General features: G+C 53.7%; 1 protein-coding gene across 1 annotated transcript; it reads left to right on the forward strand.

The window, feature by feature from the left end:
* Positions 1-9,702: 9,702 nt before the first annotated feature.
* On the forward strand, positions 9,703-18,739 carry LOC144605351 (acidic mammalian chitinase-like). Its single transcript, XM_078420499.1, has 11 exons — positions 9,703-9,727; positions 10,979-11,008; positions 11,112-11,313; positions 12,543-12,599; positions 13,040-13,205; positions 13,497-13,621; positions 14,487-14,610; positions 15,876-16,058; positions 16,839-16,955; positions 17,486-17,624; positions 18,456-18,739. Exons 1-11 carry the CDS (start codon positions 9,703-9,705, stop codon positions 18,737-18,739), a joined length of 1,452 nt encoding a protein of 483 aa, XP_078276625.1.
* Positions 18,740-19,312: the final 573 nt, after the last annotated feature.

Here is a 19,312-nt window from a genome sequence, read left to right on the forward strand (position 1 = left end):
TTTCTTATATTATCCCTACTAATGTTCACTGTTCTACCCTCAAGAGTCAAAAGTTAAGCTTAGTTTAGAGATCCAGCATGGAAACAGGCCCTTCGGCCCACCGAATCTGCACTGGCCAGCCCTATATATATATATATATTCACACACACACACACATATGTATATACACACATACATATATATATATATATATATATATATGAGTTACTCCAGCATTTTGTGCCGAATGATGTATATATATATATATATATACACACACACACACACATATATATATATATATACACACACACACACACTCATATATATATATATATATATATATATATACACACACACACACACACACACACACACACACACACACACACATATGTATGCATACATGTACACACAGGTACACATATGTGTCATATGTGTACAAACAAACAATTATTTTGTGTTATTGTGTATAAAACAAGCAAGCATCTTGTGCTTATCTTCTATGTACCCGTCCATCTGTCATTTAGATGTTGTTTACAGTATTGTTCCTGCCTCAACCACTTCCTCCTGCAACAAGCTGCCAGGTGGTGGTGGTGGAGGCAGGTACCATAGAGGCCTTTAGGACGTTTAAGATGTAGTAAGAGTCTTTTGAATAGGCGCATGGCAATGCAGGGAATGTAGGGATATGGATCACGTACAGGTGGAGGAGATTAGTTACCCAACGCCCTCTGGCTGAACAAATTGGCCCTTGCGTTCTTAGTAAATCTTCCCCCTCCTTCCTTAAATCTACAGTAGGTCCTCTGGTTCTTGATTCCCCCACCCTGGATAAAAGACATTGTGCATTCACCCTCTCCAATCCCCTCTGACGCTGACTCTGAATGCAAACTGCTACGGCAACATCAACAAGCTGTGTAATTGCACAGAGTGCTGGAGTAACTCAGCGGGTCAGGCAGCATCTGTGGAGAACATGGATGGGTGACGTTTCACAGAGCGCTGGAGTAACTCAGCGGGTCAGGCAGCATCTGTGGAGAACATGGATGGGTGACGTTTCACAGAGCGCTGGAGTAACTCAGCGGGTCAAGGCAGCATCTGTGGAGAACATGGATGGGTGACGTTTCACTGAGTGCTGGAGTAACTCAGCGGGTCTGGCAGCATCTGTGGAGACCAGGTGACTTTTCAAGTTTCGACTTGAGACGTCACCTATCCATGTTCTCCAGAGATGCTGCCTGACCCGCTAAGTTACGTCAGTAATAGAAAAGCAACTGCAGATGCTGGTTTATACCAAAGATGAAACAAAATGCTGGAGTAACTCAGCGGGTCAGGCAGCATCTTTGGAGAACGTGGATAGGAGACGTTTCGGGTCGGGACCTTTCTACAGACTGGAGTTACTCCAATACTTTGAGACTTTTTGTGTATTAACCCAGCACCTGCAGTTCCTCGTTTCAATTGTGCTCAATGCAGGCAGACAGTATGTGGTGGGAAACAGAGACTGGGGGTGGTGCTGTTGTACCAAAGGCAAACTTTACCAACAATAAACTTTGCGCCTCTTGTGACTTTTATGGGTGGCACGGTGGCGCAGCGGTAACGTTGCTGCCTCACAGCGCTTGCAGCCAGGGTTCGATCCTGACTACGGGCGCTGTCTGTACGGAGTTTGCACGTTCTCCCCGTGACCTGCGTGGGTTTCCTCCAGGATCTCCGGTTTCCTCCCACACTCCAAAGACGTGCAGGTATGTAGGTTAATTAGCTTGGTAGAAATGTAAATTGTCCCTAGTGTGAGGAGGATATGTGGGAATTGCTGGCCGGTACAGACTTGGTGGGCCGAAGGGCCTGTTTCCGCGCTGTATCACCGAACAAAACTAAGCTAAACTAAATGGTGGTAAATATGTGTTTATAAGAACCCACCAGGGGGCGCCTGGACTGGTTATAGTATTAAATCAGCAGGGAACAGTGAAGGTGGACACAAAATGCTGGAGTAACTCAGTGGGTCGGGCAGCATCTGTGGAGAACGTGGATAGGTGTCGTTTCACAGAGTGCTGGAGTAACTCAGCGGGTCAGGCAGCATCTGTGGAGAACGTGGATAGAATATTCTTGCTATTGAAGGCGTGCAGCGTAGGTTCACTAGGTTAATTCCCGGAATGGCGGGACTGTCATATGTTGAAAGACTGGAGCGACTAGGCTTGTATACACTGGAATTTAGAAGGATGAGAGGGGATCTTATCGAAACGTATAAGATTATTAAGGGGTTGGACACGTTAGAGGCAGGAAACATGTTCCCAATGTTGGGGGAGTCCAGAACAAGGGGCCACAGTTTAAGAATAAGGGGTAGTGTAGGGACATAGGGATTGGTTGGAAGGGTTCGAACCCTCGGATTGGCCAGCGAGGTCACGAGGTGGGTTAGCGCGGTAGATTCGTCAGTCTAGCGTTGGAACCCTTTTAGGTAAGACGTTAAGTAGTAGTCTAGAGCTTTGAGTGTTCGGAATTGTCACGGGGTTTCTAGAGATGTATAATAAACTTTGACTGCAGCATCCATCGCTATCGGACTCACTACATTGGTGACCCCGACGTGATCCGAAGATCACAGGAGCATGTCGCAGGTAGGAGCGAACAGTAGGCAGCAGAGCGCGGGCGAGGTTCACCTACCCCCCTGTTCTGGGCCCATCAGCCGCACCTGTGGTTCGTGCAGGCAGAGCCCCAGTTCCACCTCAAGAAGGTGGAGGAAGACCAAGAGAAGTTCCACCTGCTGGTAAGCTGCCTACAGCCCGAGGTGGCCGCGCGGGTAGGACGGTACTTGACCAACCCTCCCCAAACCGAGAAGTACCAGGGGCTCAAGAGGCTCCTGAAGACTTTTGGCTTTAGCCAGAACCAGCGGGCTCTGAAGCTCCTACATTTACCGGGGGAGCTGGGGGATCGGCTGCCGTTGGTTTTGATGACGGAGATGCTAACCTTGATCGGCGACCATCAGCCGTGTATGATGTTCGAAGCGGCATTCTGGGAGAAATTGCCCCGGGACGTCAGGTTAGTTTTGGCGGACGTCTCTTTTGAAGACCCGGTAGTGTTCGCAGAAAAAGCCGACGCGCTCGTCACGGAGGCCTCCACACGAGACGGCTCGGTAAATCGGGTTTCGAGGCCCAGCAGCAGCCGGCCGCGCGGCCAAGATGGCGGCGCATCAGCCGCCATTTTGCAGTCAGCCCGCCATTTGGCAGCGGGCCCGAGGGACAGAGCCGCACAGGCGTGGCTGGTGCTTCTTTCACAAGCGGTGGGGCAGTGAATCCCGAAGTTGCAGGGCCCTTTGTTCCTTTCCGGGAAATGCCTCGGCCGATCGAATGTAGAGGCAGTTTCGATCGGCCGCAACCGCCGCCTCTACGCCACTGATCGAGGTACCAGCACCGTTTTTTTGGTCGATACGGGAGCGGTCGTTAGCATCGTGCCTCCCTACGACTGCGAAGTTCGAGCAGGTAGGAAGGGTCCGTCCCTCATCGCGGTCAACGGCAGTCCCATCCGCACCTACGGCAAGAGGGCCATGTCCCTGTCCTTCGGGTCCAAGACCTACCGTTGGGATTTCATCGTTGACGACGTGGGCCAGGCCATCCTGGGTGCGGATTTCCTCTGGGCTTTTTCGTTGGTCGCAGACGTCCGCGGGAAGAGCCTACAACCCTCGGCTAGCAGCATGGAGCCTGCTACTCCTCCACCTGCCACCCTACCCTGCCTGTCGATCCGGGCCATCACCGCGGCTCCCGGTCAGTTCGCTGCGGTCCTCGCCGACTTCCCGCAGCTCCTCGTACAGCGGTTCGATGCACCTTCCGCTAAGCACGGTGTCGTCCATTTCATCCCTACCGAGGGGCCGCCTGTATTCGCCCGGGCGCGGCGCCTACCTCCCGACAAGCTGGCCATGGCTCGGGAGGAGTTCCTCAATTTGGAATGACTGGGGATTGTTCGACCTGCAAATAGTCCGTGGGCCTCCCCCTTGCATATGGTCTCTAAAGCTTCTGGGGGGTGGAGACCATGTGGGGATTATCGGCGTCTTAACGCTGCCACCCGGCCTGACCGCTATCCGATCCCTCACATACAGGACTTCTCAGCCAGCCTCGAGGGGGCTACGGTGTTTTCGAAGATCGATTTGGTGCGAGGATATCATCAGATCCCCGTCCACCCACCGGACATTCTCAAGACGGCTACGATTACTCTGTTCGGGTTATTTGAGTGGTTGAGGATGCCGTTCGGTCTCAAAAACGTGGCTCAGGCATTCCAGCGTCTCATGGATCATGTGGGTCTCGGATTGTCTTTTGTGTTTATTTATCTTGACGACATCCTGGTTGCTAGTCGTTCGGTCCCAGAGCACCTGGTCCACCTTCGCACTGTGTTCCAGAGGCTGCAAGACCACGGCCTGATCCTCCACCTGTCCAAATGCCAGTTCGGCCTGTCTGCGGTGGATTTCCTGGGTCACCGGGTCACATCGGCCGGTGCCACTCCTTTGCCCGCTAAGGTGGACGCCGTCCGAACCTTTCCCCGCCCTACTACCATCAAGGGTTTGCAGGAATTCGTGGGCATGGTGAATTTTTATCACCGGTTTGTGCCGGCGGCAGCTCGGATCATGCGCCCCCTTTCTCAATGCCTCGCGGGTAACCCCACTGAGTTGGTTTGGTCCGCAGCTGCAGAGGCGGCTTTTGCCGCGGTTAAACAGGCCCTTGCCAACGCCACCATGCTGGTGCACCCGCGCTCCTCTGCCCCCACGGCCCTGACGGTGGATGCCTCAGACGTGGCGGTGGGTGGGGTCTTAGAGCAGCAGGTCAATGGTCACTGGCAGCCTCTGGCATTTTTCAGCCGGCAGCTGAAATACCTGAACTGAAATACAGTGCCTTTGACAGGGAGCTCCTGGCCCTCTATTTAGCAGTTCGCCATTTCCGATATTTTTGGCGGGCCGCTCTTTTGTTGCCTACACGGATCACAAACCCCTCACGTTTGCTTTTTCGAAGGTTTCTGATCCGTGGTCGGCCCGCCAGCAACGGCACCTCACCCTCATTTCTGAGTTCACCACTAATGTTCGCCACATCACGGGTAAGCTTAATGCCGTTGCTGACGCCCTGTCCCGACCGGCCACTTCCTCTGTTGCTGCGGTGGGGGGTGAGGTGGATTTCCAGGAGCTAGCGGAGGCTCAGCGCCTGGAAGGAACTGCCTCAGCGTATGCCTCCGCAGCCTCGGGGTTGCGGTTGGAACAGGTGGGGCGTGTGGCCCCACAGGTACCACACTTTGGTGCGACATTTCCCTTCCCCGCCCTTGCCCGGTGGTGCCGACCGCCCTGCGGCGCAAGGTTTTTGAGGCCATTCATGGCCTGGCACACCCGTCCATCCGGGCGACTTCGGCCATGGTGGCCGCCCGAATTGTCTGGCACAGCCTGCGGAAGCAGGTGGCCGCCTGGGCCCGTGCCTGTGTCCCATGCCAGACCTCCAAGGTCCACCGCCACGTCCAGCCCCCGTACCAGACTTTTGTGGTTCCCCCCGTCCGTTTTTACCACATCCATGCGGATTTGGTTGGTCCATTGCCTTACTCTAGGGGCTACACTCATCTACTAACGGTGGTCGACCGTTTTACACGTTGGCCGGAGGCTCTTCTGTTGTCGGACACCTCGGCGGCCTCCTGTGCACGGTGTAACAAACGATCTCACGTGGAAAGTTGCCCTTCATTAAAACCTTGCTTGTTTTCTTTCGAAGAAAAATAATCCAGAACCTTCGAAAGTTGGGAGGACTTTTTACTGGACATTTAGAGTCATCGAGTCGCACAGCACGGAAACAGGCCCTTTGGCCCAAATCGTCACTGCCGACCAAGGTGTCCCATCTAGGCTAGTCCCATCTGCCCACGTTTACCCCATACCCCTCTAAACCTTTCCTAACCATGTACTTGTCCAAGTGTCTTTTAAATGTTATTGTACCTGCCTCTATTGCCTTCTCTGGCATCTTGTTCCATACACCCACCACCCTCTGTGTGAACTAGTTGCCCCTCAGGATCCTATTAAATATATCTCCTCTGGTTTTTGATTCCCCTACTCTGGGTGAAAGGCCCTCCTGTGCACGGGCCCTGGCGTTACATTGGGTTGCCCATTTCGGCGTCCCGGCTATCATCACTACCGACCGGGGCGCCCAGTTCACCTCGTCCCTCTGGGCCACGCTTGCGCAGCTGTATGGGTCCCGCTTGCAGCAGACCACCGCCTATCATCCCCAAGCTAACGGGATGGTAGAGCGTTTCCATCGACAGCTGAAGGCGTCCCTCTGTGCCCGCCTGACCGGCCCTGACTGGGCCGACCAGCTGCCTTGGGTCCACCTTGGCATTCGCACGGCCCCTAAGCCTGACCTGGGTACCTCCTCGGCAGAACTTGTCTACGGTTCGCCCCTGCGGGTGCCGGGTGACATTATTCCCTTGTCCTCCCCCTTGCCGTCGTCCGTCCCGTCAGTTTTGGCTTCTCTCCGGACGCGGGTAGGTTCCCTGGCCCCAGTCCCAGCCTCCAGTCACGGAAGTACAGCAGTGCACGTACCGGCGGACTTGCAGGATTGCGAGTTCGTTTTCCTCCGGCCGGGATTCCCATCGCCCCCCTCTACAGCCGGTCTACCAGGGCCCGTTCCAGGTGCTGAAAAGGGGGACGGTCACCTTCACGTTACAGGTGGGAACCCGTCAGGAGCTCGTTTCTGTCTCCCGGCTCAAACCGGCCCACTTGGACCAGGACCGTCCCGTGCTGGTGGCCCAACCTCCTCGCCGGGGCAGACCTCTGGCCGGCACACCTGTTCCCCCAACTGCGTCTCTTCCCTCACCCCTCGTGCCTCCACCGCCCTCGGTTGGGTTCACTCTGCCTTTTCTAGCTACGCCCCCATCGCCTACACCGGCGGGCTCCACCTTCCCTCCCCCTCCAAAGGAGTCCCCATCGTCTCCATCGGCGGGGTCCTTCCCGTCTCCTGCCATGCTGGCGGTACCGGCCTTCCCTCTTCGTACGCGTTCTGGTCGGGCGGTCCGGGCGCCCGTGCGGTATGGTATCGAGTGTTCCGGGGGGGGGGTCATGTAGGGACATAGGGATTGGTTGGAAGGGTTCGAACCCTCGGATTGGCCAGCGAGGTCACGAGGTGGGTTAACGCGGTAGATTGATCAGTCTAGCGTTGGACCCCTTTTAGGTAAGACGTTAAGTAGTAGTCTAGAGCTTTGAGTGTTGCGAATTGTCACGGGGTTTCTAGAGCTGTATAATAAACTTTGACTGCAGCATCCATCGCTATCGGACTCACTACAGTAGGCCATTTAGAACGGAGATGAGGAAAAACTTTTTCAGTCAGAGAGTTGTAAATCTGTGGAATTCTCTGCCTCAGAAGGCAGTGGAGGCCAATTCTCTGAATGCATTCAAGAGAGAGCTGGATAGAGCTCTTAAGGATAGCGGAGTCAGGGGGTATGGGGAGAAGGCAGGAACGGGGTATTGATTGAGAATGATCAGCCATGATCACATTGAATGGTGCTGCTGGCTCGAAGGGCCGAATGGCCTCCTCCTGCACCTATTGTCTATTGTCTATTGTGACGTTTCACAGAGTGCTGGAGTAACTCAGCGGGTCAGGCAGCATCTCTGGAGAAATGGGATCGCTGACGTTTCGGGTCGAGACCCTTCCTCAGACTCTTTAGACAGTGAAATTGGTTGAACTTGATCAAAAGGCAATTGTTTAATTGTTGAAGTCAGGATGAGGAGAGTATTTCTTTCAGTATAAAAAGATTAAGGACTAATCCCACAAAGGATTATTAAAGAATTTGATGTGTTTTTATGTTTGGTTTTGGAGATACGTAGAAACATGGAAACAGAAAAACAGGTGCAGGAGTAGGCCATTCGGCCCTTCGAGCCAGCACAGCCATTCAATGTGATTATGACTGATCATCCACAATCAGTACCCAGTTCCTGCTTTCTCCCCACATCCCTTGATTCCATAAGAAAATAACTGCAGATGCTGGTACAAATCGAAGGTATTTATTCACAAAATGCCGGAGTAACTCAGCAGGTCAGGCAGCATCTCAGGAGAGAAGGAATGGGTGACGTTTTGGGTCGAGAGCCTTCTTCAGACTGATGTCAGGGGGGGCGGGACAAAATTTGTTACCTCTAAGAGGCATATCTGACTCTCTCTTGAAAACATCCAGTGAATCGGCCTCCACTGCCTTCTGTGGCAGAGAATTCCACAGATTCACAACTCTGGGTGAAAAAGGTTTTTCCTCATCCCAGTCCTAAATGGCCGACCCCTTATTCTTAAACTGTGACCCTTGGTTCTGGACTCCCCCAACATCTGGAACATTTTACAGTGTGGAAACAGGCCCTTCGACCCACTGAGTCCATGCTGAACATCGATCACCTGTTCACACCGGCTCTATGTTACCCCACATTCTCATTCACTCCCTACACATAGGGGCAAGTTACTAAGGGCCAATTAACCTAATCGTCTGAAGTCTTAGTCTGAAGACCCGAAACGTCACCCATTCCTTCTCTCCAGAGACGCTGCCTGCCCCGCTGAGTTACTCCAGCATTTTGTGTCTATCTTCGGTTTAAACCAGCATCTGCAGTTCCTTCCTACACATTTAGATTGTCCATTCCTAGCAGGACTGAAGAACCCGCTCGGCTGTCTCCAAAGTAAATTGCCGAGAGTTTTAGACACAGCCCAATCCATCACACAAACCAGCCACCTCCCCATTGGCCAGACTGCCTCAGGAATGCAGCCTGCATGATTAAGGACCACTCACACCACGATCATTCCATCTTTTCCCCTCTCCCGTCCAGCAGAAGATACAAAAGCTTGAAAGCACGTACTGCAAGATTCAGGATTCAGGATCCCTCCCCGATTATCAGACTCTTGAAAGAACATTTCATGAGCTAAGGGTGTAATCCCGATCTGATCTTCCAACCTACCTCATTGCATACCTTGCACATTTCTCCACACCTTCCGTGCCCCTCTGCGGTTGGATCATTGGAGTGGGGTTTCATCGCTGGTCAACTAACTCAAAGGCAAGACTCACTGATCAACTCTTATCTCCAACATTAACTGGGGTACACTCAAAGAGAGAACTCGTCTCAAACTTCTACAGAAGACTTTGTTTCACGTTGGCCATGTATAAAACCATGAGGGGAAGAGATAGGGTGATGCACCGATCCTTTCACCCAGAGTAGGAGAATCAATAACCAGAGGAGATATATTTAATAGGATCCTGAGGGGCAACCAGTTCACACAGAGGGTGGTGGGTGTATGGAACGAGATGCCAGAGAAGGCAATAGAGGCAGGTACAATAACATTTAAAAGACACTTGGACAAGTACATGGTTAGGAAAGGTTTAGAGGGGTATGGGGTAAACGTGGGCAGATGGGACTAGCCTAGATGGGACACCTCGGTCGGCAGTGACGATTTGGGCCAAAGGGCCTGTTTCCGTGCTGTGCGACTCGATGACTCTAAATGTCCAGTAAAAAGTCCTCCCAACTTTCGAAGGTTCTGGATTATTTTTCTTCGAAAGAAAACAAGCAAGGTTTTAATGAAGGGCAACTTTCCACGTGAGATCAAAGATATTCATCAAGATAAGGTCACAATACAATTATCAAGACAAATATCTGCTTATGTTGAATTGTAAATAACAAAGGTTCTGTCCACACACAGCGCTATTAACAAAGAGTGATAATGGCAGTATATAAAGTGGGCGGCTGGGGTCCCACAACTCACTCTCTGCAAGATGGCCAAGCTTCTCATCTGTGCAGGTGAGCTGGCATTCCATGTAGATGCCTGTGTAGGCCAGTAGATCTTTGCTCAAAGCTTCAATGAGTGAATTGGACAAAGTCTTGGGCGATAAATGCTGCTCCTGTCACATCTTGGGAATGAACAAGTAAAACAGGGGGAGGCACGGTGGCGCAGCGGTAGAGTCGCTGCCTCACGGCACCAGAGACCCGGGTTCCATCCCGACTACGGGCGCCGTCTGTACGGAGTTTGTACGTTCTCCCCGTGACTGCGTGGGTTTCCTCCGTGTGCTCCGGTTTCCTCCCACACTCCAAAGACCTGCGGTATTGGCTTCAGTCAAATTGTAAACTGTCCCTAGTGTGTGTAGGATAGTGTTCGTGTGCGGGGATCACTGGCTGGCACAGACTCGGTGGGCCGAAGGGCCTGCTTCCGCACTGTACCACTAAAGTCAAAAATGAGTGAATTTGACAGGAAGAACTTTAGTTTAGTTTAGTTTCGAGATACAGTGTGGATTCCTGGTGGGGGCCTGGAACGTGCTGCCAGGGGTGGTGGGTGGGGGTGGGGGTGGTTGGGGGGGGGCCTGGAACGTGCTGCTGGGGGTGGGTGTGGAGGCAGATACGATAGTAGTGTTTAACAGGCATTTGGATAGGCGCATGGATATGCAGGGAATGGAGGGATATGGGTCACGTGTTTAACTTGGCACATCTTCGGCAGGGACATTGTGGGCCAAGGGGCATGTTCCTCAGCTGTACTGTTCCATGTTCTATGTTCAATGTTCCATGTTCTATGTTCAATGTTCCATGTTCTATGTACTATGTTCCATGTTCTATGTTCTATGTTCCATGTTCTATGTTCAATGTTCCATGTTCTATGTACTATGTTCCATGTTCTATGTACTATGTTCTATGTTCCATGTTCCGTGTTCTATGTTCCATGTTCCAAGTACTATGTTCTATGTTCTACGTTCTATGTTCCATGTTCTATGTTCAATGTTCCATGTTCTATGTTCTTAGCCTGCATTTTCGGGAGGAATCTGATGGTCATTCAGGACGGCTGTGGGGGCTAAGTCAATAGATATTTGTAAGGTGGTGATTGACAGGTTCACGATAGGTGTGGGTGTCGGGGGTTGTGGGGAGAAGGCTGGAGAATGGGGTTGAGAGGGAGATATAGATCAGCCACGATTGAGTGGCGGAGTAGAATCGATGGGCCGAATGGCCTAATTCTGCTGCTATAACGTATGAACGTATGAACTGACCCTGTGTTCTCTGTTCCAGCGGTGGTCTTGCTGGCCTGCCTGCAACTGGGTGAGTCTTTGTGCATTTGCAGCCTTGCCTTGCCTTGCGTTGCGTTGTGTGGGAGTGCCACAGAGGTATTGTTCTGACCTCCCCCTCTCTCTCTCTTCCCCAGGCTCTGCCTACCGGCTGGTATGTTACTTTGCCAACTGGGCACAGTACAGACCAGGGGCGGCGATGTACGTTCCCGATGACATTGACCCCTGCATGTGCACCCACCTCATCTATGCCTTCGCCGTCATGAGCAACAACAAGATTGTCACCTACGAGTGGAACGATGTGACTCTCTACCACTCATTCAATGCGCTCAAGTCCAGGTACCACAGCTCGTGATGCACCTCACTGGCTAAACACACCGGGCACCAATGGTTTTAGCAAGGAACTGCAGATGCCGGTTTAAACCGAAGATGGATACCAAACGCTGGAGTAACTCAGCGGGACAGGCAGCATCTCTGGAGAGAAGGAATGGGTGGCGTTTCAAGAAGGGTCTCGACCCGAAACCTCACCCATTCCTTCTCTCCAGAGATGCTGCCTGTCCCGCTGAGTTACTCCAGCATTTTGTGTCTATCTTCCCTGTAAACATAGATAGATCATAAGATCGGAAGTGATAGGAGAAGAATCAGGCCATTCGGCCCATCAAGTCTATGCCGCCATTCAATCATGGCTGATCTATCTCTCCCTCCTAACCCCATTCTCCTGCCTTCTCCCCGTAACCCCTGACACCCGCACTGATCAAGAATCTATCTAACTCTGCCTTAAAAATATCCATTGACTTGTGGCCTCCACAGCTGTCTGTGGCAAAGAATTCCACAGATTCACCACCCTCTGACTAAAGAAATTCCTCCTCATCTCATTCCTAAAGGAACGTCCTTTAATTCTGAGGCTGTGATCTCTAGTCCTAGACTCTCAGACTAGTGGAAACATCCTCTCCACATCCATGGAAGGAACATGGGTGGGTTATGTTTCAGGCTGGGATCCTTCTTCAGAACCTCTAACCCTTTCCTCTCCATTTACGGCAGCTCGTTCCATACACCCACCACCCTCTGAGTGAAAACGTTACCCCTCGGGCTCTTAGCAAAACTTTCCGTTCTCACCTTAGTTTGTGAGAGAGAGAGGGATAGAGAGAGAGAGAGAGAGAGAGAGATTAGAGATAGAGAGAGAGAGAGAGAGAGAGAGAGAGAGAGAGAGAGAGAGAGAGAGAGAGAGAGAGAGAGAGAGAGAGAGAGAGAGAGAGAGAGAGATAGAGATAGAGAGAGATAGAGATAGAGATAGATAGAGAGAGTGCACTGTCTGTACGGAGTTTGTACGTTCTCCCCGTGACCTACGTGGGTTTTGACCGAGATCTTTGGTTTCCTCCCACACTCCCAAGACGTGCAGGTTTGTAGGTTAATTGGCTTGGTGTGAATGTAAACGGTCCCTAGTGTGTGTAGGACAGTGTTAGTGTGCGGGGATCACCTCCTCCGGTAACCGGGACGCGGGGAATTCCCGGGATGGGGACGGCCATGTTTTAATTTCACCAACGATTCTCCTGTTTAATCTCCAACAGGAACAAGGACCTGAAGACACTTCTCTCAGTGGGAGGCTGGAACTTTGGATCATTGAAGTGAGTGGCTGTGGTGTGGGGGGAGTGGGGGGGAGGGGGGAGAGGGGGGGAGGGGGGAGAGGGGGGGAGTGGGGGGGGAGGGGGGAGAGAGGGGGGAGGGGGAGGGGGGAGGGGGGAGGGGGGAGAGGGGGAGGGGGTGAGGGAGGGGGTGGTAGTGGGGGGGAGGGGGAGGGGTGGTAGTGAGGGGGAGGGAGGGGGGGAGGGGGAGAGGGGGAGGGGGGTGAGGGAGGGGTGGTAGTGAGGGGGGTGGGAGGAGGGGGTGGGAGGGGGAGGGGGTAAGGGATGGGTGCGAGTGGGGGGCAGGGGGAGGGGGGTCCACTCTGGGAGATGGGAGCGAGTGGGGAGAGTGGGTCAGCCATTGACCAGATATTACCCTCCCTCCCTCCCTCTCTCCCTCCCTCCCTCTCCCTCCCTCTCACCCTCCCTCCCTCCCTCTCCAGGTTCAGTGCCATGGTGGCCACACCAGGTAACAGACAAACCTTCATCCAGTCGGTCATCACCTTCCTGCGGGAATACGGCTTTGATGGGCTGGACATTGACTGGGAATACCCGGGGTCCAGGGGAAGCCCGTCCCGCGACAAACACCTCTTCACAGTCCTGACCCAGGTGGGAGCGACACACACACACACACACACACACACACACACACACACACACACACACATCACACACATCACACACACACACACACACACACACACACACACACACACACACACACACACACACACACACACACACACACACACACACACACACACACACACACACACACACACACACACACACACACACACACACACACACACACACACACACACACACACACACACATCACACACACACACACACACACTCACACACACACTCACGTCACTCTGTGCCCGTGTCTTGCAGGAGATGATGGCTGCGTTCGAGGCGGAGGGGAAGAGCTCCGGCCGGCCCCGGCTTCTGCTCTCGGCCGCCGTGGCCGCCGGCCGACCCACCATCCAGTCGGCCTACGAGGTCCCCCAGCTGGGAAAGTGAGTGGGGGGGGGGGGCCTGGGGGAGACGGGGGCCAATGGTCAGAAGGGTCATAAGTGATAGGAGCAGAATTAGGCCATTCGGCCCATCAAGTCTACTCCGCCATTCAATCGTGGCTGATCTATCTCTCCCTCCTAACCCCATTCTCCTGCCTTCTCCCCATAACCCCTGACACCCGCACTGATCAAGAATCGATCTGTGCCTTAATGAGGAATATCTTTCTCACCCAGAGAGTTGTGAATCTGTGGGATTCTCTGCCACAGAAGGCAGTGGAAGCCGATTCACTGGATGTTTTCAAGAGAGAGTTAGATTTAGCTCTTAGGGCTAACGGAATCAAGGGATATGGGGAGAAAGCAGGAACGGGGTACTGATTGTGGATGATCAGCCATGATCATATTGAATGGCGGTGCTGGCTCGAAGGGCTGAAGTCAGTGGAAAGACAATACATGATTACAATTGATCCGTTCACAGTGTACAGATGCAGGATAAGGGAATAACGTTCAGTGCGAGGTAAAGCCAGCAAAGTCCGATCAAGGATAGTCCGAGGGTCACCAATGAGGTAGATGGGAGGTCAGGACCGCTCTCTAGTTGGTGAGAGGACGGTTCAGTTGCCTGATAACAGCCGGGAAGAAACTGCCCCTGAATCTGGAGGTGTGCGTTTCCACAATTCTGTACCTCTTGCCCGATGGGAGAGGGGAGAAGAGGGAGTGGCCGGGGGTGAGACTGGTCCTTGATGATGCTGCTGGCCTTGCCGAGGCAGCGTGAGGTGTAGATGGAGTCGGTGGGAGGGTTCTGCTCCAGTGAACTGATGAGCAAGTACTGGTCACAGGGGGAGATCTTTACCGGTGTCCCCCCCTCTTCCAGAACGCTGGACATGTTCAACGTGATGACGTACGATTTCTACGGCTCGTGGAACCCGTTCACCGGGGAGAACAGCCCCCTGTACGCGCTGCCCAACTCCTGGGGCAACAACAAGTACTTCAACATGGTTGGTGTTGGCCACTGCCCTCTCGCCTCCTGACCAGGGGGAGGGGGAGGGAAGCGGGGGGGTAGGGGGGAGCGTGAAACACACACGTTGACCGTCCAGTCCCGTCTCATCCCTGTCCCACCCTCCCCCCGTCTCCGCCTCTCTCCCCATCCCATGCCAAGTCACTCCGAACCTTGTGGCGTCCCCAACTCCCGGAGACCGTCATTCCCAGCGTTCCCACATGCCGGCGACACAGCTCCCGAGTCGGCATTCCCTCATCCCCAGGGGGCAGCCCTGTGAACGGGAACAGAGTTCCCACATCACTGAGACGTTCCCACATATTCCTCGGAATAAGTTTCTCACATCCCAGAGATATCGAGCAGTGGGATCTGTGTTCCCACATCCTGGAGATTCTCATCCCTGGGACCAATATTCCCACATCACGGTGACGCTGAACACTGGGATAGAGTTCCCACATCCCGGGGATATCGAGCATCATCAGATGTTCCCACATTCCTGTCGCCACGGGAGAGTATTCCTGCATCCTGGATATATTTATCCCTGGGATATATGTAATCGAATTCCAGAGATATCCATCCTTGGGACAATGTTCCCACAACACGGACATTCATCCCGAGGACTGAGTTCCCACAACCCGGAGATTTTCCAGACCTGGGACAATATTCCCACATGGCGGGGAGTCCCATCCCGAGGACAATATTCCCACATTCCAGAGATTTGCATCCCTGAGACAGCGTTCCCATATTCTGGAGATATCGAGCTCCAGGTAGAACATTCCCACATCCGAGAAATATCCACTCCTAGGACTAGTGTTCCCACCTTCTGGAGATATACATCGCAAGGACAATATTCCCACATCCTGGAGATGTCCTGGTATCCACACCTGGGACAATGTTCCCACATGGCCAAGATTCCCATTTTTTGGTCTGGCATTCCCACATCCCAGAGATATCCATCCCTAGGACAATATTCCCACATCGCAGAAATATCCACTCTTCGGACCAGTGTTCCCACATCCCGGAGATATCCAGCCAAGGACAATATTCCCACATCCCAGAGATATCCATCTCTAGGACAACGTTCCCACATCCTGGAGATACTATTCCAGGGCACGGTTCCACCGTGGCGTAGACTCCCACCTTGCTCCGGCGTTCCCCGGGGTGGGATTGGGGTTCAGGTGGGTGAGGCGCTGGCGCGGTGGGGCAGCCCCTGCAAGGGGCGGGTGTTGCGTGCGGTGCGGCTCTCAGTTGCCTCCCTCTCGCCAGGACTACACCATCAAATACTACAAGGACAGCGGGGCTCCGGCGGCCAAGATCAACGTGGGCTTCGCGGCCTACGGCCGTTCCTTCACCCTCAGCACCAGCAGCACGGCGGTGGGAGCGCCATCCACCGGCCTCGGCCCCGAGGGCCACTACACGCAGGCGGCCGGGTTCATGGCCTACTTCGAGGTACCCGTCCCCCCCTCACCCCCTCCCCCGACACGCGCACCCTTCACCCACATCCTGAACGTTGGTACTTCTGAATGTTAATGACATTCAGCAACATTCAAGGCTTCTGAGAGAGTTGACAGTCAGCTAAACGGTGGGGTGTGGTTCAACCAGTTGGCGACACTTTTAATCAACATTTTTATCCCCGACCCTGTTCTTGGTTCAGTGTAGTTTATTGTCACGTGTACCGAGGTACAGTGAAAAGCTTTTGCTGCGTGCGATCCAGTCAGCGGAAAGACAATACATGATTACAATCGAGCCGTCCACAGTGTACAGATACAGGACAAGGGAATAACGTTTAGTGCAAGGTAAAGTCAGCAAAGTCTGATCAAGGATAGTCCGAGGGTCACCAATGAGGTAGATAGTAGTTCAGCACTGCTCTCTGGTTGTGGTGGGACGGTTCAGTTGCCTGATAACAGCCGGGAAGAAACTGTCCCTGAATCTGGAGGTGTGCGTTTTCACACTTCTGTACCTCTTGCCCGATGGGAGAGGGGAGAAGAGGGAGTGGCCGGGGGTGAGACTGGTCCTTGATGATGCTGCTGGCCTTGCCGAGGCCGCGTGAGGTGTAGATGGAGTCAGTGGGAGGGTTGCTGCTGTGGGAGTGGAGGTTTAACAGAGTGGAGCGATGGTGATGCCTGAGTGTGACCTACACCTGCAGTGCAGTGTACAGTCTCTGGGCTGGGGCTCCATCTTGTCTGCGGCCATCTTGTCTCCACCCCCACCTTCTCCTTCTCCCCACAGATCTGCCTGTTCCTCGAGGGCGCTACACAGAAATGGGACGCACCGCAGATGGTTCCCTACGCCTTCAAGGGCAGGGACTGGGTGGGCTACGACAACCCAAAGAGTTTTGAAAACAAGGTACGTTCTTGCTCCACCTTTAGATCTGTGACCCTGACACATAATGTCATCGGTTCCAGCAGCCAAATCAGGCCATTCGGCCCATCAAGTCTATGCCGCCATTCAATCACGGCTGATCTATCTCTCCCTCCTAACCCCATTCTCCTGCCTTCTCCCCATAACCCCTGACACCCGCACTAATCAACAATCTATCTATCTCTGCCTTAAATATATCCACTGACTTGTGGCCTCCACTGTCGTCTGTGGCAAAGAATCCCACAGATTCACAACCCTCTGATTCACCACCCTCTGACTAAAGAAATTCCTCCTCATCTCCTTCCTAAAGGAACGTCCTTTAATTCCGAGGCTGTGCCCTCTGGTCCTAGACTCTCCCACTAGTGGAACCATCCTCTCTACACCCACTCTATCCAGGCCGCTCACTATTGGGTGGGTTTCTATGAGGTCCGTGCGGTGTTTCTCGGGCGTGGTGATGGTGATGGTGATGGTGATGGTGATGGTGATGGTGATGGAGGCTGGATCTCCCCCTGCAGATCGAGTGGCTGAAAAAGACCGGCATTGGAGGAGCCCTGGTGTGGACCCTGAGCCTGGACGACTTCAGTGGCACCTTCTGTCACCAGGGCCGATACCCCCTGATTAGCAAAGTGCACAAGGGGCTCGGTATCAACCCAGGTAACCCCCCTCCCCACATCACCCCCCCCCCCCACACATCACCCCCCCCACACATCACCCCCCCCCCCCCACACATCACCCCCCCCCCCACACATCACCCCCCCCACACATCACCCCCCCCTCCCCCCTGGTCAGCAAACTACACACGGGGCTCGCCATCAACCCAGGTAACCCCCCCCCCACTCCCCCACTCCCCCTCTCCCCCCCACATCACCCCCCCTCCCTCCCCCTCACATAACCCCCTCCCCTCGTGACGTCACAACCCAGGAACCCCCCCCCCTTCCACGCAGGTCAATGGTACAACGGTCCCTCATTGTCAGGTGCACCATTTAAGGTGCAGTGACATTTGATTCACCGTACAGTCACACCAGAGAGAAGCAACAAGACCCACGGCTCCATAAACGTTAACATAGACATCCACCACAATGGCCGCCCCACATTCCTCACTGTGATGGAAGGCAGTAAAGACGTATCTTCTTTGCCCCTTGTTCTCCCGTGGTCGGAGCAGTCGAACCGTGTGCAGTCGGGGCGATCGAAGCTCCCATGTTGGGGGGTTGAAGCTCCTGTGCCTTGGAGCTCCCGACGTTGGTCCCGAACCAAGAGACCGCCAGCTCCACGATGTTGTCTGCAGGCTCCAGCGGCTGGATCTCCCGAAGTCGATCCCCAGCAAGAGGCCGCCAGCTCCTCGATGTTCGGCCGTGGGGAGAGCGTACAAACTCCGTACAGACGGAGGCCGTAATCAGAGTCGAACCTGCCGCTAGCAACTCTACCGCTGCGCCACCGTGATTCTCAATGCAAACGGGAGTCTAACCGAAGCTTGTTTCTCTGCAGAATGCAAGGCTGGCAGCCTCCCCACTGGCTCCCCTCTCTCCACCTCGTCGGCCGGCACGCCCTCCACTGCCCCGTCCACCACCGCCCCGTCCACCGCCGCCCCGACACAGTCCACCAAGAGTCCCGGCAACCCGCACTTCTGTGTCGGCAAGTCCAACGGCTTCCACGTCGACCCTCAGGACAAGAGAGTCTTCTACCAGTGCGTGAACGGGCGCACGTACGTGCAAGAGTGCGCCGTGGGTCTCGTCTTCGACCCCACCTGCGACTGTTGCAACTGGCCCTGAGCAGGTTGGTGCGTTTATGCCTCAGCCCGGCGGGCAAGGGAGCAAGAGGGAGTAACGGCAAGGGTGGTGTAACGGGAGTAACAGTGAGTGGTGTAACGGGAGTAATAGTGTGAGTGGTGTAACGGGAGTAACAGAGAGTGGTGTAATGGGAGTAACAGAGAGGGTGCAGAGCACGAGGGAGTAACAGAGAGTGGTGTAACGGGAGTAACAGTGAGGGTGGTGTAATGGGAGTAACAGTGAGTGGTGTAATGGGAATAACAGTGAGTGGTGTAATGGGAATAACAGTGATTGGTGTAACGGGAGTAACAGTGAGTGGTGTAATGGGAGTAACAGTGAGGGTGGTGTAACGGGAGTAACAGTGAGTGGTGTAATGGGAGTAACAGTGAGTGGTGTAATGGGAGTAACAGTGAGTGGTGTAATGGGAGTAACAGTGAGTGGTGTAACGGGAGTAACAATGAGTGGTGTAATGGGAGTAACAGTGAGTGGTGTAATGGGAATAACAGTGAGTGGTGTAATGGGAGTAACAGTGAGTAGTGTAATGGGGGTAGCAGCAAGGCCAAGAGGGAGTGGTGT

Source organism: Rhinoraja longicauda, chromosome 24 (genome assembly GCF_053455715.1).
Source record: "Rhinoraja longicauda isolate Sanriku21f chromosome 24, sRhiLon1.1, whole genome shotgun sequence".
NCBI classification, from domain to species: domain Eukaryota; kingdom Metazoa; phylum Chordata; class Chondrichthyes; order Rajiformes; family Arhynchobatidae; genus Rhinoraja; species Rhinoraja longicauda.

Excerpts from the sequence above, each read along its gene's own strand:
- LOC144605351 (XM_078420499.1), top strand. The coding sequence starts at position 9,703 with ATGGCCAAGCTTCTCATCTGTGCAG. Across the intron at positions 14,611-15,875 it reads ACAACAAGTACTTCAACATG|GACTACACCATCAAATACTA; the intron begins GTTGGTGTTGGC and ends CCCTCTCGCCAG. Across the intron at positions 17,625-18,455 it reads GGGGCTCGGTATCAACCCAG|AATGCAAGGCTGGCAGCCTC; the intron begins GTAACCCCCCTC and ends GTTTCTCTGCAG.